This window comes from Poeciliopsis prolifica, unplaced genomic scaffold (assembly GCF_027474105.1).
Source record: "Poeciliopsis prolifica strain line A6 unplaced genomic scaffold, Auburn_PproV2 SCAFFOLD019, whole genome shotgun sequence".
NCBI lineage: Eukaryota > Metazoa > Chordata > Actinopteri > Cyprinodontiformes > Poeciliidae > Poeciliopsis > Poeciliopsis prolifica.
In genome coordinates, this window is record NW_026562394.1 from 1881098 (window position 1) to 1895753 (window position 14656).

General features: G+C 36.7%; 2 protein-coding genes across 4 annotated transcripts in view; both read left to right on the top strand.

Annotated features, from left to right (window-relative positions):
• Nucleotides 1-5386, top strand: part of ppp3ca (protein phosphatase 3, catalytic subunit, alpha isozyme) — a 31755-nt gene extending 26369 nt beyond the window's left edge. For both annotated transcript variants that reach the window (XM_055043424.1, XM_055043423.1), the window contains one exon: nt 1676-5386. In XM_055043424.1, the coding sequence (XP_054899399.1) occupies nt 1676-1854 (179 nt within the window). In that variant the 3' untranslated portion in view covers nt 1855-5386. The remainder of the gene's footprint in view (nt 1-1675) is intronic.
• A 1113-nt stretch (nt 5387-6499) lies between these two features.
• dnajc18 (DnaJ (Hsp40) homolog, subfamily C, member 18) lies at nt 6500-14260 on the top strand. Of its 2 annotated transcripts, XM_055043428.1 has the most exons (9): nt 6500-6728; nt 6852-7008; nt 8296-8464; nt 8588-8733; nt 10466-10672; nt 10751-10863; nt 11117-11226; nt 11311-11483; nt 11947-14260. In XM_055043428.1, exons 2-9 carry the CDS (start codon nt 6882-6884, stop codon nt 12069-12071), a joined length of 1170 nt encoding a protein of 389 aa, XP_054899403.1. In that variant the 5' UTR covers nt 6500-6728; nt 6852-6881; the 3' UTR covers nt 12072-14260. The 2 variants fall into 2 exon arrangements, with proteins under 2 accessions (XP_054899403.1, XP_054899402.1); XM_055043427.1 differs by having other exon boundaries at nt 6500-7008.
• Nucleotides 14261-14656: the final 396 nt, after the last annotated feature.

Sequence of the window (14656 nt, forward strand, 5' to 3'; positions counted from 1 at the left end):
AAACTGTTCTCATGCTAAATAATATCTGTCAAATAACTTGGTTTCCAAAAGTATTCTACACTCAAATGTGAGTGTATTTATTATAATTTTATTTTTAAAATATTATACAATTTTAAAACTTTCAAATCACTAAACAAAACCCACTTGCATTCAGAAATCCTCTTTTTGGTAGCATAATTTCATAAGTTATGTGAAAGCCTCTAAAATATTAAATGTTGATGAACAGTAGGACAGAAAGAGCATCACAAAGACCAAGCACCAAATGAAAACCAGGTATCATCTTCATGTCACTTCTCAATTATGGCAGACTTTTGTTCTATCACACAAAATTTAAATTAAATCCATTTGTGGTCATAATGAACAGAACAGAAACTGTTAGGTCTGTTTGCTTGAGGGTGGATGGAACATTATGTGTGCTAAATAAAGTTCCAGTCATCATAAAATGTTTATTATTATTATTATTATTATTATTATTATTATTATTATTATTATTATTATTATTATTATTATTATTATTATTATTATTATTATTATATGTTTATAGAAATATGTGAATTAGTTTTTTTTTCTGCCAAATTGAATTCTGAGATCACCTGTTCATTTTTATGATTTGTGTGTAAGGTGTGCTAGCAGTATTTACGCATTCCTGTTCAAGATATTTATAAGATGAAGTCTCCTCTTCATCCTATAAATACATCCTTTTTGCCTCTCTTTACAAGAAGGACATAGAATATCTCGTTCACTATAATTTGCAGTCAGTTTATAGTAAATTTGGGTTTTTATATTGTCACTTTATTTATTGACTACTGATTCATATTCGGATTGTAAAAGCTGTGTTATTTATTGGAAAAAAGAACTTTGATCATAGTTTCATTTTGTAATGTAAACATTGCTTATGAGGCAGTGACTCACGATTGGTATTGATGAACATGTAACGTAAAGAAAATTAGGAAAGGGAAGTGTAATTATTATACTTGATTGTCACTCCTAGATGTGAAAACACTTTTGATGCAGCTAACACTATTAAATCATGACATGTTTGGGCACATGAGGAGATATATCATATATCATATCATAGATTTTTATAACTTGCAATTATAATGGCTACCAGATGTCTGCATTCACTCATCATGGACATGATTGCCATAACAATCAATTAATATTAAAACATTTAGCAGCATAAAAACATTTAGCAGCATAAAAAGGAGAATGAAGTCCATAAGTTTGAATTCATGTTGGATTTTCTGTTAAAATTATACATATTACCTCAAATATTTGCATGTTCATCTTGACAAATATTTAGAAACTCCTCTTATTAAAAACAGTTGACCAACTTTTTCTATTAATTGACTTTAAACATATTCCACACAATAACCTGTGAGCTTTCTGCTTCACTTGCAAAAGGTTCTGGTAAATTGGACAAAGTATGTGGAATAAATAAGACAGAGGAATACATCCAAACTCTTCAGCTTCCTCTTGCTAGTTCTTGTTTGTAAAAGTAAATCAAAATTATATGATCAAGAAACCAGGAAAAACTAATTGTCCAAAATGAACTATGAGAAGCACAAAACTAATGCACTCCATGATGGATGCATGTAAACAGCACATGACTTGCGGAATATTCTTAGATTGCTGAGTAACATAACCCTGACCCTGCGTTTTTCCTCTTCTTCAGCTATTCGTGGGTTCTCCCCCCAACACAAGATCACCAGCTTCGAGGAGGCTAAGGGCTTAGACCGCATCAATGAGCGCATGCCACCTCGCAAGGATGGGGTGAACCACGTGGGCCACTCCATGGGCAAGATGAATATGTCAGAGGCAAACGGCACAGAAGACAACAGCAACATCCAGTAATGTGTTGTCTGAGCCACGGAAACTGTGCCGCTGTTACAGTCATGCAGGAAGACTTTACTTAATGGGAAATTCAGGCCTCAGAACACAGAAATCAAACAGGCCTATCGCTAGAACATGAAACCTGCAGCAAATCTAAACACTGGGCGAAAACGTCATTTATTTCATGACGGCATGTCATTGCACTGTTAGGGGGAGGGAGGAGCTAGGGTTCACAGCAAAGGGGCAGGGATACAGAGAGACCCACAAGCTGCAGCAAAGAAGTGCTTTTGGAAGTTGTGTCTGACTGTAGTTCCCTTTCTCAATTCGATTACAGACTGAATTGTTGGGAGTTATTTTGCTGCAAGTGCTGACACACGTGTGCTCCTTCATTGCAGGGCCTGACAGAAGACATGAGTGCAGTATCCATATCACATAATGTTTTACAAAGTATTTATTATGAATCACTCACAAATGCACATCAAAAGGAGAATTATCTACTTTATCTTATTGTTTTTGCTAGTATTAGGTCATGTCACTTTGGGAAAGACAACACCGAAAGGAAAAAGAGATGCAAATATGTAAATGTATGTACCTCTTCAAACTCTGCAGCCCACCATCTTATCGGTGAACTTAAATTTATTGATTTACCTTGTTGTAAGATGCTGCCAACCTGCAGGGAAAAAAAGAAGACGGGGTTCTCATGTCACGAACAACTCCACTGCAGACCCAGATCCACCTTGGATATGTCTTAGTAACCTCCGGCATTGCCTCGTTCCTTCTCTCCTCAAAATCTGCCATCCACAGAACCTGGAGGAAAAGAACAGATGATTTAGAAGACGCAGTCCCGCTGTTTGCTGCACCCCAGATTAAACAAAGCGATTTGACTTCAAAATATATCATTTACTCCTTTTTAATCTCAGTCTGGTTATTCACGTCTCTTCCAAAAGAGCGTTTTACATAGGCATGAGCTGGTTTGAGCTTCTAATAATACTAACACAAAGATTTTAAGCAATATTGTGTAATTTAATCTAACTACCCTAACTTAAAAACAGAAAAAAATTCAAACAGAATTTAATTGGCATCAGAGTTATCTGAAAGGTCATTTTAATCTGTAGTCCTGGTAAGTCAGCAAATGCAACAATATCCCTACTGCTGCTGAATTAATAAATTGTTTAATATTTTTTAGCACCTTTTTGATATATTTACTTTGATTCTTAGATGTAAGGAAAACTATAGACTAAAAAAATTTAATTTAGTGACAATCTACTTTGTAAGTGCTTATTGCTCAGAATTGTTTATGAGTAACAGAAGTTTAAAAAGTAGATATATGCTGATTAGTTAATAATGCTGTGGCCTCCTGCTTTACAGTATGTTGTTAGCAGTGAGAAAACCATGGTTTTCTCAACCAAATTGCCCAACTTGATATCTTGTATACAAAATATTGTACCTCCTTCAACCATGAATGCAGCAGATGGGGATGAGCAGTTTTGATTATTCTATTCCCTGAACAGCCAGAGAAAACTCTTGCCACTATGGCACTTTCCCTTCTATTAATATCACTTCAAACTATCCCACCAGTGTGATGGAAAATTTAATCACTTAAAGTCATCATTTTTTGGATGCATGACATAACTAAATAGACATAACCAGCCCATGCCTAGTTCCACATCAGAACAGCTCATGTTAAAAACATCTTCACCTTACAAATTCATTAAAAAAATTATAGTTTTTTCAGGATATTTAAGCTTCATTTCTGTATAACAATAGCCTTTCTTCCCTTCGGCATTAACACAGCTTTCAGAGGAAAACAAAAGTCACTTTGAATGTTGATACATACCTGGGTTTCAAGATATTAATGAACTGTTATTTCTTTTCTGCTTCTTGCTAAAGAAATAGCAAGAATGCAAACAGTGACTTCAGCATACATCACTATCCTGTGAATTTTTGCATCTTTTTCTTTTCCAAAACATTCTTGGATTTTATGCTTGCAAAATGTGACAAGGAAGTTCTGGACGTTCACCAGGTATTGAAATGTTCCAGTTAATCAAAACAGCATCTGTACTGGTGTTTTTGATTCATCAAAATGGGATGAGGGCAAACTACAGTTGCTTTGGAAAATCTTTAACCCAGCACTGATTTATTCATGCTCACTCCCTTCTTTGAAATTTAGATTCTGTGGTTGCCAACATTTTCGCCACTTCCTGACCTGGTGTAGATATTACAGCAGTTTTTTTGGAATCCCATGTTTTTTTGTTTTTGTTTTGTTTTGTTTTTTCAAAAATAGAGAAAATATGAGAAAAGATCATTTTCAAACTATATATCTGAAGTAGTCTAGCAGGACTTTAAAGAATAGGTCTATGGCAGAATGCCTTTTCATTTTGCAAAGATGTATTATTGAATGAGTATACCTAATCTGTAATACTTTTTTTATAAAAAAAAGTGTACAACAGGCCAACATTGGAAATTGAATCTTGTATTCAACTATTTAATCAAACTTTTGTTTTTTTTCTGAATATTTTTTTTCATTTGTTTTTGCTCTAGAACATGATCAAAACTGGATGATTTGATATTAATTAAAAGCTAAAGCCTCACTGTGAGCTAAATGCAATTAATCAATATCTCCAAACAGTGTGTGAGTCTTTCAGAGTCTGGAGTACCTCAAGAGTCGGAAACATCCTGAGTAAAATTTATAAGTTGGAATGACAAGCATCTATGATGGCCACCTCGCAACAAATTTCTTGAATTTTTTGTCATTTTCCTGGTTTGGATGCCATTTTTCTTTTCAGTGATAAAGGTATGTGAAGTAAAGATGGGCAAAAAGTGACTTAACACAGCATCTATGGTATGGAACGCATCAATGCATGCAATTAAGTTCCTAGTTGTTATGTGAGATTATAATTGTGATAGATAGTTGTGTTTCAAATAGTAAACTTGAATTCATTTATTTTTGGATTATATTTGTAGTTTTGTCTTGTTTTATAAATTTTATAAATAGGCTTCCTTTGATTGTTTTTGGTAATTTTTTTGTTTCATTTTGTTATTTACTACCACTGCTTTTAATTTTATATTGATTTCATGTATGCAGAGATGCCCTTCTAAGGTTTAAAGCCTTGTGCTATATATACATTTTTTTTGTTGTACTAATGTACAGAAAATGTTCAATAGTGTGAATGAATATAATCTCAGTGAAAAGCTACTCTTTCAGGCTGCCAAAGCATGATAGCATGGTTTTCTCAAATGTAAATGAATTGGACACACAGACAAATCAGGTGTCACACATTTAACAGGAAACATTGTATTCTGGTTATATTTACTGCTGATATTATTGTTACAATTTAGCTTACAGTTCTTTTCATTCCTTGGTTTATGGTTCTCGTATAGTCAAAATGCATACTTCAACAACGAGATATAATGGATTTTATCTTGCAACATTTTTTTATCTATGGAGATATGTTTTGGCATTTGACTTCCTAAATAATACACATACTGTAAGCATGCCCTATGGGACAAATCACATTTTTTTTACTCTTGAATAAAATATGCATGAACAAATTGTGTTGTGCAATTCTTTAACCCCCCGGTGGAGTCATTAATGTGCTCTTCTACTCTGCAGTTGTTTGTGGGTAAAACCCTATAATACTCGAGCCAGTTAAAAGTATTATACTTGATTTTTTTTTTCTCGCATTATAATGGTATTCTGGGATCCTAAATCTGATGTAACTAAATGCAGTTGCTAATATAATTGTATAGCTCTGAAGATTTAAAGAGACCCTTCCCATGTAGCGGTTTGTATTAAATCAAACGGAATTATGCATTGAGGCCTAATGATGACTGAGTCATTTTAATATTTCTTTGCAGAAATATTAAACTGTTTCCTTTTTTCCTCAAAATAATATTTCACAAGGTGGTAAACATCAATTTGTGGGTATTTCTACACACTAATCATTCAGAAAATGTATAGTGTGAACTGCAAAGTTTTAGTTAGTCAGTACTTTGACTTTTTTAATTGTGATTTTGTAAAGCAACATTATTGACTGGAGAAAATAGCTGGGTTTGAACCTGATAGAAAATCTTAGATATTGTCAAAAAAAAATTAAAGATGCCACACCCAAAAATTCAGAAAGGGTTACAAGCATAACCTCAATGATACATTGCATTGATGCAGTAACTCATGCAAGGACCCCAGATCAAAACTGTACAGTATTCCCTATAGATTAACACATAGCTTTATTAATTTTCTGTAATATTTTTGGGAGAAACATTTCATTTTATTTACATATCACATTACAAAGAAATGTGTGATAGCATTCATTACTTCTCATTTGAACTGTCAAATTGATAAATTAATACATCTGAACAAAATAAATAAAATGTTCGACTAGGATTTAATTTATGGAGATATTGATGGTAGTACTACTAATAAACCAGTTTAAAAACAATAACAAAGACAGGATTGGCACATTCCAATACCGAATATTTTTAGAAGTTATAAATTAATAAAATCAACAAATTTGTTTCTTATTTTTACTGAAAATTGCACCTGATGGTTTTGCTCAATAATTGATATCAAGTCATTAAGACGTCAGGTGTATTTCCATATTCCTCACTAACGTACACAAAACAAACTCAACGGCATTTTAACTTGTCCATTAAGGATTTCCAACAGATTTCGCCCGTTAAACCGGAAATGACATCACACCGTCTCGCCTCCACCTTTTTTTGTCAATCAAAATCTCTGGACATCACAGTAATGTTTTAAGAATGCCCGTTTTAAGCGTCGATTGAAGCCATTCATCGATCATTTCCGACGTCTTCCGTGTGAATTATGGCCCAGCCGCAGCCCGTTGCGGCCGGACTCCGACCACCGCCGGCCGGGGGCCAACGGTTCTGGGACTGTGAGTGACTGCAGGCTGCGCCGAGCTAACGTTACGCAGCTGTCTGTAACCGAAGCTCGTCGCTTCGTCTTCTTCGTATCTCTCCTTTGCCACATAATATTGACGCACATTGTTCCGGCCCAGAGCTGCTGAGTAACCCCCCTAACAGCTGTCATGGACAAAGACGAAGCAGACCGGCTCATAGAGAAGGCCAAGCTGTGTTTACGGTCGGGCCGAAAGGATCGGGGACTGCAGCTCCTATATGAGGCGCAGAAAATCTACCCCAGCACCAGGGCCAGAGGTAAAATTAGCTGACGCACGTTTTCTATAACTGCACTCTGACTTGCTGACCGGGGAGCTTATTCCGGGCCTGTGTGGTGCTGGGAAGCTGGTTTAAAGTTGTTGTGGATCCAGAAAAGCCATTTAGATATGAGTGAGCTTCATGCTAAAATGTAGATCTGCTTGTTCGTTTGCGGCTCCCACGCCGCCCCTCACAGTAGCCTACTTAGAGACCATCAGGCAGAAATGTATCAAAGTCTATTTATTCATGCATTGTGCAGCAATGGCATCCAAACTGCATTATTGCCATACAGGATTCCTCTAGGCACGACAGTGAATGCATAAATAATGCAGCTTGGGAAAAGCTTAGATGTCTCCACTCTCATACTTTACATTAAAGTCCCATACATTTCTGATTAGGATCCTACGTGATGGACGTCAGTGTCATCTTATTAATGCAGATCCTTTAGATCAGGCATTCTATGTATTCTTAAAAACTGGAATTTGCTTCTATCGTTTTCCAGGTGTGAGGAAGTATGGAAAAAGTCAAATCTGAGACAATATTGTATAGTCAACCTCTCCTTGAACAAAAGTTTGTTAATGCTTAATTAAGACAATAGTTGATATTGCCTTTACATATTGTAATCCTATGATTTGCAACAATTGATTGCCCAAAAGAGCTTTGATTTATCAAACTGATTTGAGTCAAAGTTGAAGAATTAACTGTTTGTTCTCCTTCTTAATTCACCCTGCTTTGTGCAATATTGGATACAACAAAACAGAATACTAAGCATAATGTTACCACCACCATGCTTATGGGTTGGTAAAGTGCTATTAGATTTGAAAGACTGTTGTCTCCTTAAAGCACCCTTCTTGTCACTGTGTGTCATGTGACCATAAGCTTTCTCTCCAGAAGGCCTTTTTCATGTGTCAATAAGATATCAATTTTTGAGCAGCTCTTCTTTCTTGGTCTGAACCCACTCAACCATGTTTATGCTGAACCTTGCCGTACTGTGAACAGTGATTCTGGTTCTAGCATGTTGCAGTTAATGAGTCTGTTTGGCCTCTGAGTTTTTCCTCATCACCATAAGCATTATTCTTAAATTTTAAGGAGACCATGTTTGTAAGATTGGGGAAATTTGAGCACTGTTTGGTGCTCCAACACAACAAGAATCCTAATATTTAAAAACAATTAAAAACAAAAATGTGCTGCTTAATTCTATCCTGTACTTGCTAATATTCATATCTGTCTCTAAGACTTGTTGACTCTGTCATTGTTGAGTGCAAACATTTGTGTTACTGGTTACAGTGCTGATAGACGCCATACTGAGAAATGGAGGCAGTGCGTCCCAAGAAATGAACCACATGCCTCCGCCCACAGGCTGGAGGGATGAGGACATCGGAAACCAAGAAACAAGGAACATGAATCATGATGAAAAGAAGACTTACACTGAGGAGCAACGCCAAGGTGTTTTCAGGTGAACAGTTCGTCTTCCTTGAGTATGCCAGATGTTAAGTGATGCATTTTGAACATTTTCAAGGTTCCTTCCCACAGTGCTTCTTGCTTCTCTTCTAACATCCAGCATGCTTTGTTAATGCAGAATAAAGAATTGCAAGGACTTCTATGAAATCCTTGGTGTTGACAAAAATGCCAGTGATGAAGATCTGAAGAAGGCATACAGGAAGTTGGCTCTGAAGTTTCACCCAGACAAGAATTTTGCCCCAGGAGCCACTGATGCATTCAAAGGTACTTGTAAAACACAACACTAAACATTCTTTTGGGGGAAATAGAAAGGCAATTTCAAACTTGTTGTCAATAATTATCTTAAATTCATTGTTCTGAGGACCCAGTTGATGTAGGCTGGGTCTAAAGACCAGAAATGAGTGGCTATGAAATTCAGATTTATTCTTCACATTTCCATAGCACATAGCAGTAACATGCTAAAGATAAGTTGGCTGCATTTCGAGGAGCTGTTAAGTTTGAACAGCTTTTCTCAGCCTTCAAATGCTGCCTTGGAAGGATGCAGCCCATGATTTTTTTTGGCATTTACTAACAGGATTTTCTTTTCCCAGTATTGCCATGTTTTTATCTTCTCATCTTTCTCTATTGGTGTTGATAACAAGCACAGCTTTCTTTTAACAGATTTTTTCTTCTTGCTGCTCTTTAAGGACAGAAATTACACTCTCTCCATTTACTTATTGTGTGATCTCTTAAGATAGTTGGCTATACTTGACTCTATTTAGGAGTATCACAGTAAAAAGGGATCTGAATACAAGACTTTTCATATTTTATGTGGTAAAATAAATGTCTTTCTACTTCACAATGTAGTGGTTTGTCAAATATGTTTTCAATAAAATAGACTAAATTCTTCGTAATGTGACACAATCTTAGAAATACTAATAATTTTTTTCTCACCATAACTTCTAAATCAACAAATCATTTTTACTCCTGGTTCTGAGTCTCTTCCTTTTAACGCCATCAGTCTGAAATGTAGGCGAGTCGTCCACTGGCAAGATGCTGCATTATGTTTTCACATGTACATCCACACTGATAAACGTCCTGTTGTACGTGAGGAACGGACAGCACTTATCCTGCCATTTCCTGTTATTGACCACACAAAGCGCTTTTACACTCCAAACCGCAGTCAACCATTCACAGGGTGATATGTGTGGGTTCACTCAGGGTTCAACATGTTGCCCAAAGATAATGTGGAGGGAAGCTGAAATCAAACTGACAACCTACCTAAGGAGCAATGACAAGATTTTCTCAATGTGAATACCCAGTTCTTCAAACAGTTATCTATCAGGGTTTTCAAACAAAACTCTCCCTTCCTTAGGAAGCCACAGGAAAGATATTGGGTGATATCTAGTAAAAGAAAATAGTTTTTATAAAGTTTGCAGAAATTCAGTACAGTCAAGAAGTGGGATGACCAGATCAAACTAGACCAATGTTTCTCAAACTTTTTCAGATTGAGGACCACTTAACCCATTTAACAAACACCTGACTTACCTGACTTGAAATTGCCCCTGCAATAACGCATCTTATATCACTTATTGTTGTCTTCTCTGTTCATCTTAATGAGAAGTGTGGTGCTGTTTTGTAAATAAGACTAGCCACGAGTCGACGAACTAAATCTGTGTGTCAGTGGTATATCATAATAGTGTTCTAAAAAGTTCTACAACTTACCTTAAAAAACTGAAAAATGTTGTTGCAAATGTTAATTCTTCCGATCGTATAAGCAGTCATGGCATTGTTCTCTTAAGCCACCTATCCATTATTATTTTTAAACACAATCTTGTGGTAAGCTAACTGTAACTGTAAGCAAACGTCCCACAGATAAACTGTTGTGTACATGCAGTAACTTGCAAACCACCAGAGGGCGCACACGGATCACCAGTGGTCTGGGGACCAGAGTTTGAGAATGACTTAACCCTCGGTATTATTAGAATTTTATGAAATGCTTTGTTTCTCCCAACAGCCATTGGTAATGCATATGCAGTGCTGAGCAACCCAGAGAAGAGGCAGCAGTACGATCAATACGGAGAACAGAGTCCAACCTCAAACGTACCCCATCGCTCCGGCAACAGCCGGCCCGGACACTACCGGAACTTTTACAGAGACTTTGAGGCCGACATTTCCCCCGAGGAGCTCTTCAACATTTTCTTTGGTGGAAGGTTTCCTACAGGTGTGTGTGAAGGAGTTATTTTTAACAGATTATGTTTCACATAACTTTAAGAATAGTATATACTGTTTGACTGTGCAGGAAACGTTCACGTATACACCAACCAGGGCGCCTCCTACTCTCAGTTCTACCAGCCTCGTCGGCGGCGGGCGCAGGAAAGGCGGGAGGAGGTGGTGGAGGAAAACCAGAGTCAGGTGAGTGGCTCACTCCACGTAAAGACAATCCCTTGTTAACAGCTTCTGTGTCACAATGTCGTCTCCGCCTGGAGAGGCAGCGGTGCTTTCATTAGCCATGGGTTCTGATGGACTGTGGATGTTTTTAACAAGGGTGCAGACGTCGCATTCATTGGATTAAAAGATTACATCAGAGCTGCATATGTAATGCACTTGAACGTGAAGAATCCAATCAGCCTACGTGATTTACAGTCTTTCTTTTATCTTCCCTCAGAACACCTTCACAGCTCTTCTGCAGCTTCTGCCTGTGCTGGTGCTGATCCTCATATCAGTCTTTACTCAGATGATGGCAACTAATCCGCCCTACAGTCTCTTTTACAAGCCGTGAGTTTAGAAAAATCATATTCCAATCCACCTTAGATGCATGGAGTATATTTGAATTTGCTTACTTTTTTTTTGTGGCGTCAGGGCGATGGGACTGGTGGTGTCCAGAGAAACACAACACATGGGTGTACCGTACTATGTGGACAAAAGTTTTCAGAAAGAGTACCGTGGGGCAGCACTGGAGGAACTAGAGAAGAGCATCGAGAGCGATTATATTGAACACTTGCAGAGCAGCTGCTGGAAGGAGAAGCAGCAAAGTAAGTGAGAGTCCTTATCAAACTTGATTAAGAACCTTGTAAAAGTAATTGCTGTGATCCAAAATTATCTGTCAATTGTTACTGACATTTTGGTTTCCCACCTTAAATGTAAATATGGTGCCAGTGTAGATTTTCAGGGTAAAAGAGGGTGCAAGGGAATCTCAAAATGAACATTCAGGCTTACAGTGGTGTACATGAAGAACTGAAACAAGTTAAATTGAATAACTGAACTATTCTATCTGTACATTTAGGCAGTTTCATCGCCCAGTGACTTCAGGTAAAGCTGTGTAAAAGCAAGCTGGTCACAGATAAAAGTTTAGTCAGAGGCGTCTTTTCTTAAGTTATTTTGCTTTTCCTTTTAATTAAAGCTAACACATAGTTCACTAAAATTTGATTTAAAAAATGCATGCCAAAGACTTTTTGTTATTTTTGATCAAATACTCTTTCTGTTGCTCTTTTTCAGAATCAGACTTGGCAAACTTGGGACAGCTTTACCGAGACGAGCGATTAAAGCAGAAGGCAGAGTCCATGAGGCTGGACAACTGTGAGAAGCTGCAGCGACTGGTCGGCCGCCTCAGGGTCAAATGAGGACAGTTTGAGAGGAGGAAACGTTTCTTTAGCGAAATGTGTAATTTACCCATTCTGGCCACTTTGTTGTGACATGTCTTTGGGGACGGTGCAGCCAGTGGGAGATTCCACTTCTGAAAACAACGTGCCTTCTCTTCGTCGGTAGGAAAATAAGTGTTGCACTGTGGTGTTAGCAGCAGGGAGTGGAAACTCGCTCTGGCAGGGTGTATGATGTCTCACAGCCTTCAAACTTTCTTATAGAAATGGCATGACATATGCAGTCTCCCCTTGGGGCTACAAAGGCAGTTGTATGTTTGGGACATACATGTTTTATCTGTTTAGGTTTTGTGTTTTCTTGTGTCTTTGTTGAAATTTTTGATCTATTTATTTGGTAGATAACAGGGTGAATGTTAGTGAGGATTTTCCAGTAGAAATTAGTACAGAGACCTAAATAATACTGCAGTGTTTGGACAAATCAGCACATATATATTGTGAAACGATGAAGGACCTTTTAGGTGTTTAAAACCAAGACAGATCCAACAATTAAAGCTTCTGCAAGGAATCTTGGTCTTTCTTGCTTCCATAAGCACTACTGGTACTGGTGGCTGTGTAAGGATTATTTCCAGCTCTTTTGGAGGTTGCATTTCAGTCTTGTTTATCTGATTTATGCTGATGTCCTGAACATTGGGAGCTCATATAAAGGCAGTATGCACAAAGTTAATGTTTGGAATTGCACACAGTGCTTTGCAGAAGTATTCATAGTTAAATATCAATTTGTCACACTGCAACCGCAAACTGGTATTTTAATCAGATTTAAATGATAGACCAACACATAGTAGTGCATATTTGAGAAAAAAGCAGGAAAATTAGTCATGGTAATTTTGATAATTTTTATTTTTTTTTTGGGGGGGGGAAATGTGGGTATATTCATTCAGGCCTCATGAGTCAATACTGTGCAGCATGTGGTTTGTACTTTTTCTTTGTGAAATGGTTCAGTCCCAGTCAAACTGGATGACGAGCATCTGTGAAAAATCAGTTTTTATGTTTTGTCACAGATTCTCTTCTAATTTACATCTGCACTTTGACTGAGCCACTCAAAGTTTGTTTAGATTCAATTTTATAATGGAAAATTAACTTCCACCGCCATGTCTTTGTAGGTTTACAAACTGTGTTTTCAATTGATGGGCTGGACACTTGTCTTTGATATGAATATTGTTTTAAATCGTTTATTCCTAAGCCATTAGGCATGCTCCGAGGTCTTCATGATGCGTTTGGTCGCTAATAATCTTTAGCAGATCTACACAGAACAACTGTAGATGCACTCAGATTATGTTACACACAGGGACACTCATTCAGGTTACGCTAGATTTGTTTAGGGGCATCAAAAATATCACTGAAAGCAAATGCATGCGTCTATCTGAAATAAACATTTCAGATGCTTATTTATTCCACTTCACAATTATTTACTACTTTGTGTCGGTCTGTCAAATAGAGGTACGTTAAAGTTTATGGTTGAAATTTAACAACTGCGGCATCAATACTTTTGCAAGCACTGTATTATAAATATACAAAGATTTATTTTCTTTTCACAAAAAGGCTTACCCATCAAAAAGTGTTTTCTAAATATTGCTTCCCTATTTTGTACAGATCTTTTATAAAGGAGAAATTAATTAATATAACCAGATGGGCCTAAAACTCCTCTTTTTTAACTAGATGAAACCAATTTCATATTGTGGACATTTGGGGTGTTATAATTTTATTGAATAGTATGCTGACATTGTGTAAATCTCTTGTAATATTAATCCAAAATCATACTTCCGTATAGCTGAAAGTCTGACTTGTTGCCATGCACTGCACTTACCAGACTGCCTTAGCTGTTGTACTTCTGAAATATTCAGGTTCATCTTAAGCACTTTTAAGTTAAAATCATCTTTTTTTTTTTTTTGTTCCATACTGTGACAATTGCATGAATCCCAGAAGTTTTTATTATTATTTTTATTTTATTTTCTATTGCATATTTATTATTTGACTGTAAATGTAAATGAAGTAGAATATTCAGGTTCACGCTGTTATCTTACAACACTTAAATCTAACTGTGACAGAAAACACAAGCTAGGTTTCAAATGTATAATCACAAGTTATGTTGCTGAATTGACTGTAAGCTGTCAGCCAAAAATACATGAAAATTAAAGCTGTAACTAGTATTGAAACATTTCCTGTCTCTTTTAATTCCATTGTGATATCAGGTTCACTTTGCCGAATGGAAAGTCAACAGGGGACCCTGTTTTAAGAAAATATGAATACGATCAAATTAGATAAATTTGAGCCAAATTCAGCCTGAGCTACACGTTCGACTTAATCTCAAGGATACAACGACTGAAGGAAACTTCCACAGCAAAATAACATTTGTCACTGAATATTCTTGATTTATTTAGATTAAAGGGAGGGTTACAAATATAGTTTATAATACGGCTTGAGGTAAGTCTATCTATATTCCTGAAACTGTGACTTTAAATTGGTCTACTGGCAACAAAGACTCAGCAATTTTGGGGGATTTGAAAACTTCCTATTGCGTAAATATTACAACTTTGTATGGAAATGTCTGC